The 12,500-nt window shown below is 49.8% G+C and overlaps 3 protein-coding genes across 6 annotated transcripts in view; 1 reads left to right on the forward strand and 2 right to left on the reverse strand.

Moving 5' to 3' along the window:
* gnav1 (guanine nucleotide binding protein (G protein) alpha v1) overlaps nucleotides 1-3,650 on the forward strand; it is a 33,682-nt gene extending 30,032 nt beyond the window's left edge. For all 4 annotated transcript variants that reach the window (XM_061229360.1, XM_061229388.1, XM_061229379.1 and 1 more), the window contains 3 exons: nucleotides 368-439; nucleotides 1,568-1,655; nucleotides 2,780-3,650. In XM_061229360.1, the coding sequence (XP_061085344.1) occupies nucleotides 368-439; nucleotides 1,568-1,655; nucleotides 2,780-2,970 (351 nt within the window). In that variant the 3' untranslated portion in view covers nucleotides 2,971-3,650. The remainder of the gene's footprint in view (nucleotides 1-367; nucleotides 440-1,567; nucleotides 1,656-2,779) is intronic.
* Nucleotides 3,651-4,997: 1,347 nt separating this feature from the next.
* Nucleotides 4,998-6,310, reverse strand: npb (neuropeptide B). Its single transcript, XM_061233174.1, has 2 exons — nucleotides 5,949-6,310; nucleotides 4,998-5,220 (listed from the first exon to the last, which is right to left on the reverse strand). Exons 1-2 carry the CDS (start codon nucleotides 6,219-6,221, stop codon nucleotides 5,092-5,094), a joined length of 402 nt encoding a protein of 133 aa, XP_061089158.1. The 5' UTR covers nucleotides 6,222-6,310; the 3' UTR covers nucleotides 4,998-5,091.
* Nucleotides 6,311-9,590: 3,280 nt separating this feature from the next.
* sgsh (N-sulfoglucosamine sulfohydrolase (sulfamidase)) overlaps nucleotides 9,591-12,500 on the reverse strand; it is a 9,073-nt gene continuing 6,163 nt past the window's right edge. Inside the window, 1 exon segment of the mRNA XM_061230869.1 lies at nucleotides 9,591-10,150. Coding sequence (XP_061086853.1) covers nucleotides 9,591-10,150 — 560 coding nt within the window.

The raw sequence follows: 12,500 nt of genomic DNA on the forward strand, positions 1-12,500 counted from the left end.
CACACACTGCCTCTAACATCCCCACACTGCCTCTGAAATCCCCACACACTGCCTCTAACATCCCCACACACTGCCACTAACATCCCCACACTGCCACTAACATCCCCACACTGCCTCTAACATCCCCACACACTGCCTCTAACATCCCCACACACTGCCTCTAACATCCCCACACACTGTGCCTCTAACATCCCCACACACTGCCGCTAACATCCTCACACACTGCCTCGAACATCCCCACACACTGGCTTTTCTCAGTCAGTCTAGGTCTAAAATCACCACATCATAACAAATTAAATATGAAATGACTACCTTGAATAAACGTGAATATCATCATTAAAATGTATACATTTGTTTTCTCCAACAGAACCGTCTGCAGGAAAGCTTAAAGCTCTTCTCCTCCATCTGCAATAACATTTTCTTTAGAAGTACCTCAATGGTAAGTGTTCAGTCTCTATCCCACTAACTCTCTCAGTCTCTATCCTGCTAACTCTCTCAGTCTCTATCCCACTAACTCTGTCTCTATCCCACTAACTCTCTCAGTCTCTATCCCACTAACTTTGTCTCTATCCCACTAACTCTCTCTGTCTCTATCCCACTAACTCTCTCAGTCTCTATCCCACTAACTCTCTCAGCCTCTATCCCACTAACTCTCTCAGTCTCTATCCCGCTAACTCTGTCTCTATCCCACTAACTCTCTCAGTCTCTGTCCCACTAACTCTGTCTCTATCCCACTAACTCTCTCAGTCTCTATCCTGCTAACTCTCTCAGTCTCTATCCCACTAACTATGTCTCTATCCCACTAACTCTCTCAGTCTCTATCCCACTAACTTTGTCTCTATCCCACTAACTCTCTCTGTCTCTATCCCACTAACTCTCTCAGTCTCTATCCCACTAACTCTCTCAGCCTCTATCCCACTAACTCTCTCAGTCTCTATCCCGCTAACTCTGTCTCTATCCCACTAACTCTCTCAGCCTCTATCCCACTAACTCTCTCAGTCTCTATCCCACTAACTCTCTCAGTCTCTGTCCCACTAACTCTGTCTCTATCCCACTAACTCTCTCAGTCTCTGTCCCACTAACTCTCTCAGTCTCTGTCCCACTAACTCTCCCCTCCGTCGCGGTGCTAATAGCCGCTCCTTCCTGTCGTCAGCGGTGAATCGGGGGCCGTAACTCGGGTGCGTGGGGGTGACCCCGGCTCGCTGTTTAAAAGCGCGTAACGAGCCCTGTTTAATCGAGCTCGCTCTGCCCATTATTACCCAGCAGCCCACGCCTGTGGGGAGGCTAATTACTGTGCATCCTTTACACGAGGTGGATGCTAATTACCTCGTTAAGCCAGGGGGCGTGGCCAGTTCTAACCTTTTTTGTCCGACCTGTTGAGTTTTTTTTGTGTTTGTCTTCTTATGATGCCAGAATCATTCATAGGAGCCGGGGATGGCTAATCCATCTGAAATTGTGGAGGAACATGATTGGAGAGGGGTGGTTACACTGACCCGAGCCTTTGCATCAATGCTATATACTAATCTAGATTTAAAAAGTGTTTTTTCCATTCTTTTGGTCTTTCCAGATCTTATTCATGAATAAAATCGATCTGTTCCAAGAGAAGATCTTGCGTTCGGGACGCCACTTACGCCTGTATCTCCCTAATTTCAGAGGTGAGCCCCTGGGACACAATTCTGAGCTTCCCAACAGCCACAGGGTCTGCTGGGGTCCCCAGCCCTGGTCCTGGAGAGCCACAGGGCCAGAGGGTCTTGTTATTTGTTGACTTTCAGCACTTAATACTGAATTGACTTTAGGCATAGAATGGGAGGAGACCGGTTTGGGGGGGGTGGCTTAATGTAGTTTGTTTGTTTACCTTCTGAGCCAAAGGGAACAGAGTGAGACAGACATGGACAGACACAAAGGCTGCAGACTGATGGAGGAAAGCATCGGACAGGACGGTGTAGGACAGGAGAGAGTGTAGGACAGGTGAGAGTGTAGGACAGGAGGGTGTAGGACAGGAGAGAGTAGGACAGGAGGGTGTAGGACAGGAGAGAGTGTAGGACAGGAGGGCGTAGGACAGGAGGGCGTGGGACAGGAGGGCGTGGGACAGGAGGGCGTAGGACAGGAGAGCGTGGGACAGGAGGGCGTAGGACAGGAGGGCGTGGGACAGGAGGGCGTAGGACAGGAGGGCGTGGGACAGGAGGGCGTGGGACAGGAGGGCGTGGGACAGGAGGGCGTAGGACAGGAGGGCGTGGGACAGGAGAGCGTAGGACAGGAGGGCGTGGGACAGGAGAGCGTAGGACAGGAGGGCGTAGGACAGGAGAGAGTGTAGGACAGGAGGGCGTGGGACAGGAGGGCGTGGGACAGGAGGGCGTGGGACAGGAGAGCGTAGGACAGGAGAGCGTAGGACAGGAGAGAGTGTAGGACAGGAGAGAGTGTAGGACAGGAGGGCGTGGGACAGGAGGGCGTGGGACAGGAGAGCGTAGGACAGGAGAGAGTGTAGGACAGGAGGGCGTGGGACAGGAGAGCGTAGGACAGGAGGGCGTGGGACAGGGGAGGGCGTAGGACAGGAGAGAGCGTAGGACAGGAGAGAGTGTAGGACAGGAGGGCGTGGGACAGGAGAGCGTAGGACAGGAGGGCGTGGGACAGGAGGACGTGGGACAGGAGGGCGTAGGACAGGAGAGGGCGTAGGACAGGAGGGCGTAGGACAGGAGAGGGCGTAGGACAGGAGAGCGTAGGACAGGAGGGCGTAGGACAGGAGAGCAGGCCGTTGTTGACGTGCTCGTGCCCCTGCCAGGTGCAGACTGTGACGTGGACACAGCAGCGCGCTACATTGCAGGATTGTTTGTGGCGCTCAACTCCACGCCCAGCAAGCTCATCTACCACCACTTCACCACCGCCACGGACACCTCCAACGTGCAGGTCGTCTTCCAGGTCGTCATGGACACCATCATCAGGGAGAACCTGGAGGCGGTGTCTCTCCTCTGAGGCTGGCGCCATGGCGACTGTGTGTGTGTGTGTGCGCGTGTCTGTGCTGTGTATCTGTGTGTGTTTGCGTGTTTGCGTGTGTGTGTGTGTGTGCGTGCCTGTGCTGTGTATCTGTGTGTATCTGTGTGTGTTTGCGTGTTTGCGTGTGTGCGTGCGTGTGTGTGTGTGCGTGCCTGTGCTGTGTATCTGTGTGTGTTTGCGTGTGTGCGTGTGTGTGTGTGGGTGTGTGTGTGTGTTTTGATGCACAAAGCTTTTTTCCACCCTTCAGAAGGTCAGAAGTTCAGAAGGTCTTCAGACTTCAGAAGATGTATTTATTATGTAGTACACCGCTGTAACTTAAGAGAAAACTGAAACTTTTTCTCTTTCTAAATCAGACGAGTTTAATTTATATTGTTTATATAGTTTCCTCTGAGGGCGGGGCCACCAGGGCCCTCCTCCTCCTCCCAGGTTACTGGGCAGAGTTGCCATGGCAACGGCCTGGCTCCCTGTTGCATGGCGGGGGGGGGATGTCTTCCCAGTGTGGTGTTTTCCTGAAGCCCCCGATTCCTCTCACACACACAAATACACTCAACATTCCGAATCACCACCACCTCTTACCGTGAGCCTGTTCTCCCCCTCCGTCCCGGGCAGCCCCCCCCCCCCCAGGTACCCCGCCCCGTTAACCGCCGGGCACATCGCCCTCGCCCTCGCCGCTAGTGAGAGATCAGCACCCTTTCACTACACTTCCTACAAAGGCATTGTTAGGGTTTATGTCTTAGCCGTTCATAATGTCGACATAACCACCCCTGTAATAGTGTTGAATTAACACCTGATCTGAGCAGTCCTGAGGGCTCATTAACACCTGATCTGGGCAGTCCTGGGGCTCATTAACACCTGATCTGAGCAGCCCTGAGGCCGATTCAGGCTGAGCAGGGAAGCAGAGAGCTCCGTACGCCCAGCTGTGAGCCGTGCAGGTTTATGATCGAATGGCAGAGAAAGCAGCCTCTGAGGTCTTCTCCACGGCTGTCGTATGTTGCGACCGTACATCTGAAGCAGAGGCTCTTTTTTGCACTTGTAAATAGAATGAGGGTCCTAAACCCTTTGTGATGTTTGACGTTTCTTATGGCTAAGTGCGCTAGCCCGTTACGCCTGTGTGGCGCCTGAGTTCTGACAAATCTGCCCCACAAACGCATCCCCAAAACACAGCGTCTCTCTGCGGCGCCGCGAGCCCCTTCCTGTCCGATGTTCTCCCTTTGTTCTGGGACGCCATGGGCATTGGGGGTCCCCCCCCCCCCACTTTAAAACCTCTCATTTTCCTTTCTTTATATTTGCCTTTCGCACATCTGTTCAGTGGAATTCACGATTTGTGCCGCTGGTTTCTCTCGAAGAATTCCGTTTCCGGTCCTGGTCCCTGGGTTCCTGTTCTCTGTCGAGGGCTGTGAGGCTGGGGTGTGTTGAGTGTGTGAGCTTCTTTTAGAAGTGCCTTCTGTCGTATCATCACAGTATGATGGTCCATTTTTATTTGTTTCATATGTATTTTTTAAAAATATATAAGTACTGCTATTGAAACGTGCTTCAAATGAAGAATGATTTTCTTTGTAAATGAAGGCACTGTGAATGGAAGTGCCCACGTTTTGATTGTTTGTGAAATCGCATTTAGTTTTGGCCAAATGTAATTATGCACTAATATTAAAGTATTATTTTATTTGTTTAATATTATATGGAATCTTGTGATCAAGAACAGTCTCAACTCACTCACGTAGGGCGGTTGGTGACAAGATTTCACATAAAACTGTACAATACATAGTGACACGTGTGTATATAAAAAAAATTCTATTCAAACCATGAGACCTATTTATGAGTGAGATATTGAGAGCATGGATACATTATGTAGCAAATACAATGTACACCTTTTACAGTATGTTAATCATTTTAATAAATAAAATAAAGAAACAATATTAGAGAAATTCTGCATAGCAGTAAACTATGGTTGGTACAGAAGGAAGGTTGATGGATTGGCGCTGGGGGGAAGAGGGCGGGGGGGTGAAACATAATTACATCCGTCACACACTTTGGGATTTTTTTGTAGTGTAAATGAAACATTCGGTGTCATCTGTCCGTAACGCGGCATCGCGGCTCAGATCAGACGCCTGCGCAGTCTTGTGAGTCGAGCGAGAGGAGCACATCCGCTTTGCACTGGAACGTGCTCGAGCCGTCCTGCACGAGTTCGCAGCTCTGAAGATTGGGCGAAATGTCTTTCACGCAAATCGCCTGTAGAGAAATAACACGGTTGTCAGTGCTGCACAGACTGGTCTTTAAAGGTTAAAACAGTTTAATAAACGGATTGTTGGTTTTGCGCATTTAGTTTGCACCACTTGTCTACTTTACACCACGATTGACAATATCGTTACAAAGCTAGATATGACGAGAAAGTAAACGAATTTACAAACAATTTAAAATAAATAGTTTTTGAACATTTGTTGAATATATTTTATTGAACATGTTTAAACTATGAAACAATGCATGGATCAATTGACAAAATTCTAAGCGATATAGAGCAATACATAGTGAATGGTAAATTGACCAGTTACCAATACATAGTGAAATGCCATTCGCGTTTAGTTTGGCACACCAACTACATATACAGATACAACTCGTGTAGTTTTTTTTTTTTTTTAATGATGCACTATAGAATAAGATAATTTAATCTGTCCAAGAAGGCAGTTAATAAACTGTCTGTACGGCGTCTTAACGGAGCGCGAGAGCGAGCGTAAGCACAGGTTCCAAATGCGCTTTTACGCGCTCGCGCTCAACATTTCACTTTTAGTGTCTCCCGCTACTTTTATATACTTAATACTACGGTTAATACTGTCCCACCTTGGTTATGCACGTTAGGTTGCTATGTGCATTTGGAGCATATCGAAGGTAAGCTCCTCAAACCTCAAACTCTAGCGCCAATGTCGCCGGCTGTCCGTAGGCTGCTGGGGGGAGAGACTTACCATCGTTTTCAGGATTGAGGTCTGTCGATTTCCCAGGTCGGGGAGGACGCTGTTTGCAGGTGTTTCGCCGCTGTCCAGCACCGATTCGGGCTCGGATCTCCGGGCGTAGGGTGATCTTCGGATGCCAGACAGCAAACCCGACGCCCTGCCGACAGAGTAGTAGCTTGGACCGGTCGCCTGCTTGTACCACGCGTCTGTAGGATGGTGCGAAATCAGCATGGAGACGGCCACCAGCACTAATGCGAATCTGACGGATCTCTCCATGGCTAACATCAGTGTCGCGTTGCTCGGCGTTTGCGGGTCGTTCGGGACGGCTACGTCTCACTCTGAACTCTTTTTCAGTGCGTTGCTGTCTGTTTCTTGTTGGCTGTGCCAAATGTCGATGCTTATATAGACGCATCGTGACGGTGATCACATTCGTCAACTTCATCCGACGTTATGATTCATATTTCCGCCCTAGAGAATACCAATCTGAATTGATCAGTGTGCGGAGGGAGGGGTGCTGTCACACACGTTTCGTTGGCCTTTCTTAGCCAGACCGACTGCATCGAATAACCATCTCTCAGTGAGCATCACAAACTTGCTCATCGGCGGTGGAAGTGCTGAAGGATGTTTTACGCAGAGAACTAGTTTCAAATATAATGAATTCACTGATATTTTAGAGAAGGCACGATTCACGAAATGCAGCACCGTATTCTGGCATTTTACGGTGACGGTGCGTCCGCATCAGGTGAGAAACAAAAACGGAGTTATGACACTATTCTCTTAACGCCTTATGCAAATGAAAATCTTTTTGGAGCAGATGGCATAGCCTTTCCCCCCTTATGTAACAAGTATAGTTCATTGTGAAGTTTTTCTTCTTACATGTTTGACAGGTTTTCTAATGCAATAACGCCGAATGACACATGGATTCGTTGTGTACTCATCGCTGTGCTGGAATGAGAATCAGACCCTGTAAATCTAAACTCGCGCTTTCCCCGAAGGTCTTTGTATAAAGACAAAGTGTCATACGTATGCTTAATGTATTGGTCAATATAAAAATAAAAATATTCGCCACATGTGAAGCATTTGCATAAGCATTTAGTATATTGAAATCAGACTGGATTTTAAAGTTCCCTTGTCAGTGATTGAAAGGCCGTAAGTCAAATAGCATTTAAAAAAAAAAAAAAAAAAAAACCTCGATTGGTTTAAATTCTCAGTTCTTACAGGACGAAGCTCGAAAGCATTTTAATTTCAAAGGCATTGCTCATTCCTGCTGAATTAGAAGTATTAATTATGTGAGAACAGGCTAGATAGGGTCATCTGAACGACAACGCAAGAGCTTTGCAGGCGCATAGCCTACAGTCCGTGAAAAATGCGCATCAGCATTGTAATTACAGTGACTGAATTTAATTTAAATTCGATAAAATTTCTAAATTGTCAATTTCTTGTGCCAATCTACACACTCAGTTTGGAAAACAATGATTATTTGACTAATAAACGATGGTAAATCTTCACCACTTTCTCTTGACGTTTTATTCCCTTATAAATATCGTTAATATATGTCAAATAACTAAAAGGTAAGAGGGAAGTTTGTGCATTAGCTTATGCACCTGAATAAGTTATCCCTATGGTTTCTTTGTTCATCGGTAAATATTATTTAGTTCATCTGTAATGAACGGAATATTTAAAAACGCAGGCCTATTGCTGCGTATATGGCGATATGTAACGCAAAAAAGCTGTTCGTGTTGTTTTTCTGTACACCTTGATGGTCAGTGTATTTGGAGAATGAGTCAAGTAGGGGAGACCGGGGATGGTTGTTACACTTGTGACTCACTCAATTTCAGCGCGTCACGTAACAGTAATTTCAACACTAGTGCAACCCTTTAAGTCTCAGGTAATAGCTTTTGTGTACCTTTTATCCTCTTGCAATAATATAATAAAGTGCTTCAGTACGGTGCAGCCGGAGCCAATGCGGATGGAAGCTTATTGCGGGTAAGATATATCCAGTCACGATTCATATGGCGATTCCCACGGAGATGCAAGGCCTTCATTAAACCAGTTATTTTTCTTGCCCTGGACACACCATTAACAAACAAACAGCAAACCAAACGCTTTAAAATATAACATTTTATTTATATATGTATAAAAAGTGTCTTATGCGGACAAGTAGCTTTTAATACAATGCTTAAAAAATAACATCGTAAAAAATAAAATCGTCCTTTCTCACGCGTTGTCATCTAGGGTTGTTAAAACACGTTTTAAACTTACTCATCCAGCTCCCTGTAGCCTGTAGGCTCAATGCTTTATAACTTTAAATACTGTGTCAAGCGATGTGTCAAGTCCCCTTGACGTTACCTCCACGCTGCGTGAAGTTTTTTCTGTTACGAATACGTTTTATTTTGGATGATTTTCCAGGCAGGCAGTCACATGCTGCTGTAACCAATAACACTTTATGTGAAGGCTCCTGCATAGAACATTCATAAGCACGACATAAGCATTCATAAGCACTTGTGTCCACAACCAACATAAGGATCTCGTATCAGTTGACTTGGTACGTCATGGTAATGTCAATTGCTGCATCAATGTTGACACTCGAGGTGCCTACTTGCGGTTATTCACATAAGCGCTTATGAATGCTTATGTAGTTCTTATGAACGTGTTATATAGAGGCTTATGTAGGAGCATTAAATAAAGTGTTACCCTGCAACCCAGGGATGGGTAACTCTTAACTCCAGTCCTGGAGGGCCGCAGTGTCTGCAGGTTTAACTCCAGTCCTGGAGGGCCGCAGTGTCTGCAGGATTAACTCCAGTCCTGGAGGGCCTCAGTTTCTGCAGGTTTAACTCCAGTCCTGGAGGGCCGCAGTGTCTGCGGGTTTAACTCCAGTCCTGGAGGGCCGCAGTGTCTGCAGGATTAACTCCAGTCCTGGAGGGCCACAGTGTCTGCAGGTTTAACTCCAGTCCTGGAGGGCCGGTGTGTGTGCAGGTTTAACTCCAGTCCTGGAGGGCCGCAGTGTCTGCAGGTTTAACTCCAGTCCTGGAGGGCCGGTGTGTATGCAGGTTTAACTCCAGTCCTGGAGGACCGGTGTGTATGCAGGATTAACTCCAGTCCTGGAGGGCCTGTGTGTATGCAGGTTTAACTCCAGTCCTGGAGGGCCTGTGTGTATGCAGGATTAACTCCAGTCCTGGAGGGCAGGTGTGTATGCAGGATCCTGCTGCCGCCAGTTACCCTGGCTCAACCAGCTAATTAGCCACATGCACCGTGACCGATTCACTCTACAATAAAATGATACAAGACAAGAACATTTATCAGCTGCTGTGTATATCACAGAATGTGGTGATGAGTGACGGATCGTGTCAGTGATTGGGCTCATTACATAATTAAGAGCAGAAGTTGGTGTGAAATCCGGAGAGGATTTGGCCGTCCTTGCCCATCCATTACATTACATTGCATTAATGGCATTTGGCAGACGCTCTTATCCAGAGCGACGTACAACGGCTGTGCGGATCTTATTGTGGCTACACCGGGATTAGAACCACCTTGTGTGTCCCAGTCATTTACCTTAACCACTACGCTACAGGCCGCCCCCGTCCGTGCCAAACCCTAACCCAGCGACCCCAGCCCCCAGCCCCCAGCCCCCCCTGTCCCGTGCAGCCCCGCTCCTCAGAGCCCGTTGAACAGCGGCCTGCACTGGGGCGTGAGCTTGGCCTCCAGCACCGCGTCCGGCCCGCACACCCAGGGGTCGGAGGTCGCCCACTGCCACTTCAGCAGGAGGGCCCGGAGGCGGTGCAGCAGGGGCCCGTGGGCCGGGTCGGGGGCCAGGTTCCGGGTCTCCGCGGGGTCGGCCCGGCGGTCGAACAGCTCCCAGCGGTCGCGGTAGTAGTACCCGCGCAGCGTTTTGAACCAGGCCGTGGGCCGGCCGGCCCGCGTGCGGTTCAGCAGGTCCTGGAAGGTGGGCGAGACGTAGAAGTCCTGGTCGATGGGGAAGGGCATGAGGTAGTTGAGGTTGTGCACCAGGCGGAAGGGGCCTTGGTGCACACTGCGCATGGGGTAGTACATGGTGACCTCGTGCAGACTCTGGCTCCCGAACACCGTGTCCCAGGGCTGCTCGGCGGCCAGGGCGGGCAGCAGGGACCTCCCCGTCAGACTCACCGTCGGGCCCCCCATGATGCTGTAGGAGGGGTACGGGACGGAGAACCAGTCCAGCACCGTGGGGGTGATATCTGCACGGGACCACAAGCAGCAGAGCCCCATTTCATTTACACTCCTTGCAGCTCACGCTTCTATCCAAAGCCACTTGCAGTTGATTCGACTAAGCAGTGGACAATCTCCCCCTGGAGCAATGTGGGGTTCAGGGCCCAACCGCTGTGCAGATCTCATCATGGCTACGCCGGGGCTTGAACCACCAACCTTCCGGGTCCCAGTCATGCACCTTATCCAGTCAGCTCCACTGTGAAGGCTATCTGTGCAAACCCAGCAGGGGGTGATTCACGAAGGCACATGACTGGGACCCGGAGGTTCAAGCCCCAGGCCACAGCTCCAGAGAACACAAAGCCCAGCCAGTCTCCGTCTCGACTGCGTAACGCATATGACCGATGACCCACTCCACAGCGCCCTGCTGCCCTGCTCTAGACCCTGTTCCACTCCACTGTGCCCTGCTGCCCTGCTCTAGACCCTGCTCCACTCCACTGTGCCCTGCTGCCCTGCTCTAGACCCTGTTCCACTCCACTGTGCCCTGCTGCCCTGCTCTAGACCCTGTTCTAGACCCTGCTCTAGACCCTGTTCCACTCCACTGTGCCCTGCTGCCCTGCTCTAGACCCTGCTCCACTCCACAGTGCCCTGCTCTAGACCCTGTTCCACTCCACTGCGCCCTGCTGCCCTGCTCTAGACCCTGCTCCACTCCACAGTGCCCTGCTCTAGACCCTGTTCTCCTCCACAGTGCCCTGCTCTAGACCCTGCTCTAGACCCTGTTCCACTCCACAGTGCCCTGCTCTAGACCCTGTTCCACTCCACTGCGCCCTGCTGCCCTGCTCTAGACCCTGTTCCACTCCACAGCGGCCTGCTCTAGACCCTGTTCTCCTCCACAGCGCCCTGCTCTAGACCCTGCTCTAGACCCTGTTCTCCTCCACAGTGCCCTGCTCTAGACCCTGTTCTCCTCCACAGTGCCCTGCTCTAGACCCTGCTCTAGACCCTGTTCCACTCCACTGTGCCCTGCTGCCCTGCTCTAGACCCTGCTCCACTCCACAGTGCCCTGCTCTAGACCCTGTTCCACTCCACTGCGCCCTGCTGCCCTGCTCTAGACCCTGTTCCACTCCACAGCGGCCTGCTCTAGACCCTGTTCTCCTCCACAGTGCCCTGCTCTAGACCCTGCTCTAGACCCTGTTCCACTCCACTGTGCCCTGCTGCCCTGCTCTAGACCCTGCTCCACTCCACAGTGCCCTGCTCTAGACCCTGTTCCACTCCACTGCGCCCTGCTGCCCTGCTCTAGACCCTGTTCCACTCCACAGCGGCCTGCTCTAGACCCTGTTCTCCTCCACAGCGCCCTGCTCTAGACCCTGCTCTAGACCCTGCTCCACCTGTAAACATCTGATCTTCAGTCTCACTGTCCACCACTGCTCTCAAAAGCTGCCTTCCTCAAAAATAGTTTTTTGTTTTAATACATTATAAAGGGTCTTGACTTGAATTATTCACAGGCTCGTAGCTGATGAGTCTACAGTGCATCCGGAAAGTATTCACAGCGCTTCACTTTCCCCACATTTTGTTATGTTACAGCCTTATTCCAAAATGGAATAAATTCATTTTTTCCCTCAAAATTCTACACACAACACCCCATAATGACAACATGAAATATGAAATTTTTGCAAATTTATTAAAAATAAAAAAAACTAAGAAATCACATGTACATAAGTATTCACAGCCTTTGCCATGAAGCTCAAAATTGAGCTCAGGTGCATCCTGTTTCCACTGCTCAGCCTTGAGATGTTTCTACAGCTTAATTGGAGTCCACCTGTGGTGAATTCAGTTGATTGGACATGATTTGGAAAGGCACACACCTGTCTTGACAGTGACAGTGCATGTCAGAGCACAAACCAAGCAGGAAGTCAATGGAATTGTCTGTAGACCTCCTCTCTGCAGCAATCCACCAATCAGGCCTGTGTGGCCAGACGGAAGCCACTCCTTAGTAAAAGGCACATGGCAGCCCGCCTGGAGTTTGCCAAAAGGCACCTGAAGGACTCTCAGACTATGAGAAACAAAATTCTCTGGTCTGATGAGACAAAAGATTGAACTCTTTGGCGTGAATGCCAGGCGTCATGTTTGGAGGAAACCAGGCACCGCTCATCACCTGGCCAATACCATCCCTACAGTGAAGCATGGTGGTGGCAGCATCATGCTGTGGGGATGTTTTTCAGCGGCAGGAACTGGGAGACTAGTCAGGATTGAGGGAAAGATGAATGCAGCAATGTACAGAGACATCCTGGATGAAAACCTGCTCCAGAGCGCTCTTGACCTCAGACTGGGGCGACGGTTCATCTTTCAGCAGGACAACGACCCTAAGCACACAGCCAAGATATC

This window comes from Conger conger, chromosome 2 (genome assembly GCF_963514075.1).
Source record: "Conger conger chromosome 2, fConCon1.1, whole genome shotgun sequence".
NCBI classification, from domain to species: Eukaryota; Metazoa; Chordata; class Actinopteri; order Anguilliformes; family Congridae; genus Conger; species Conger conger.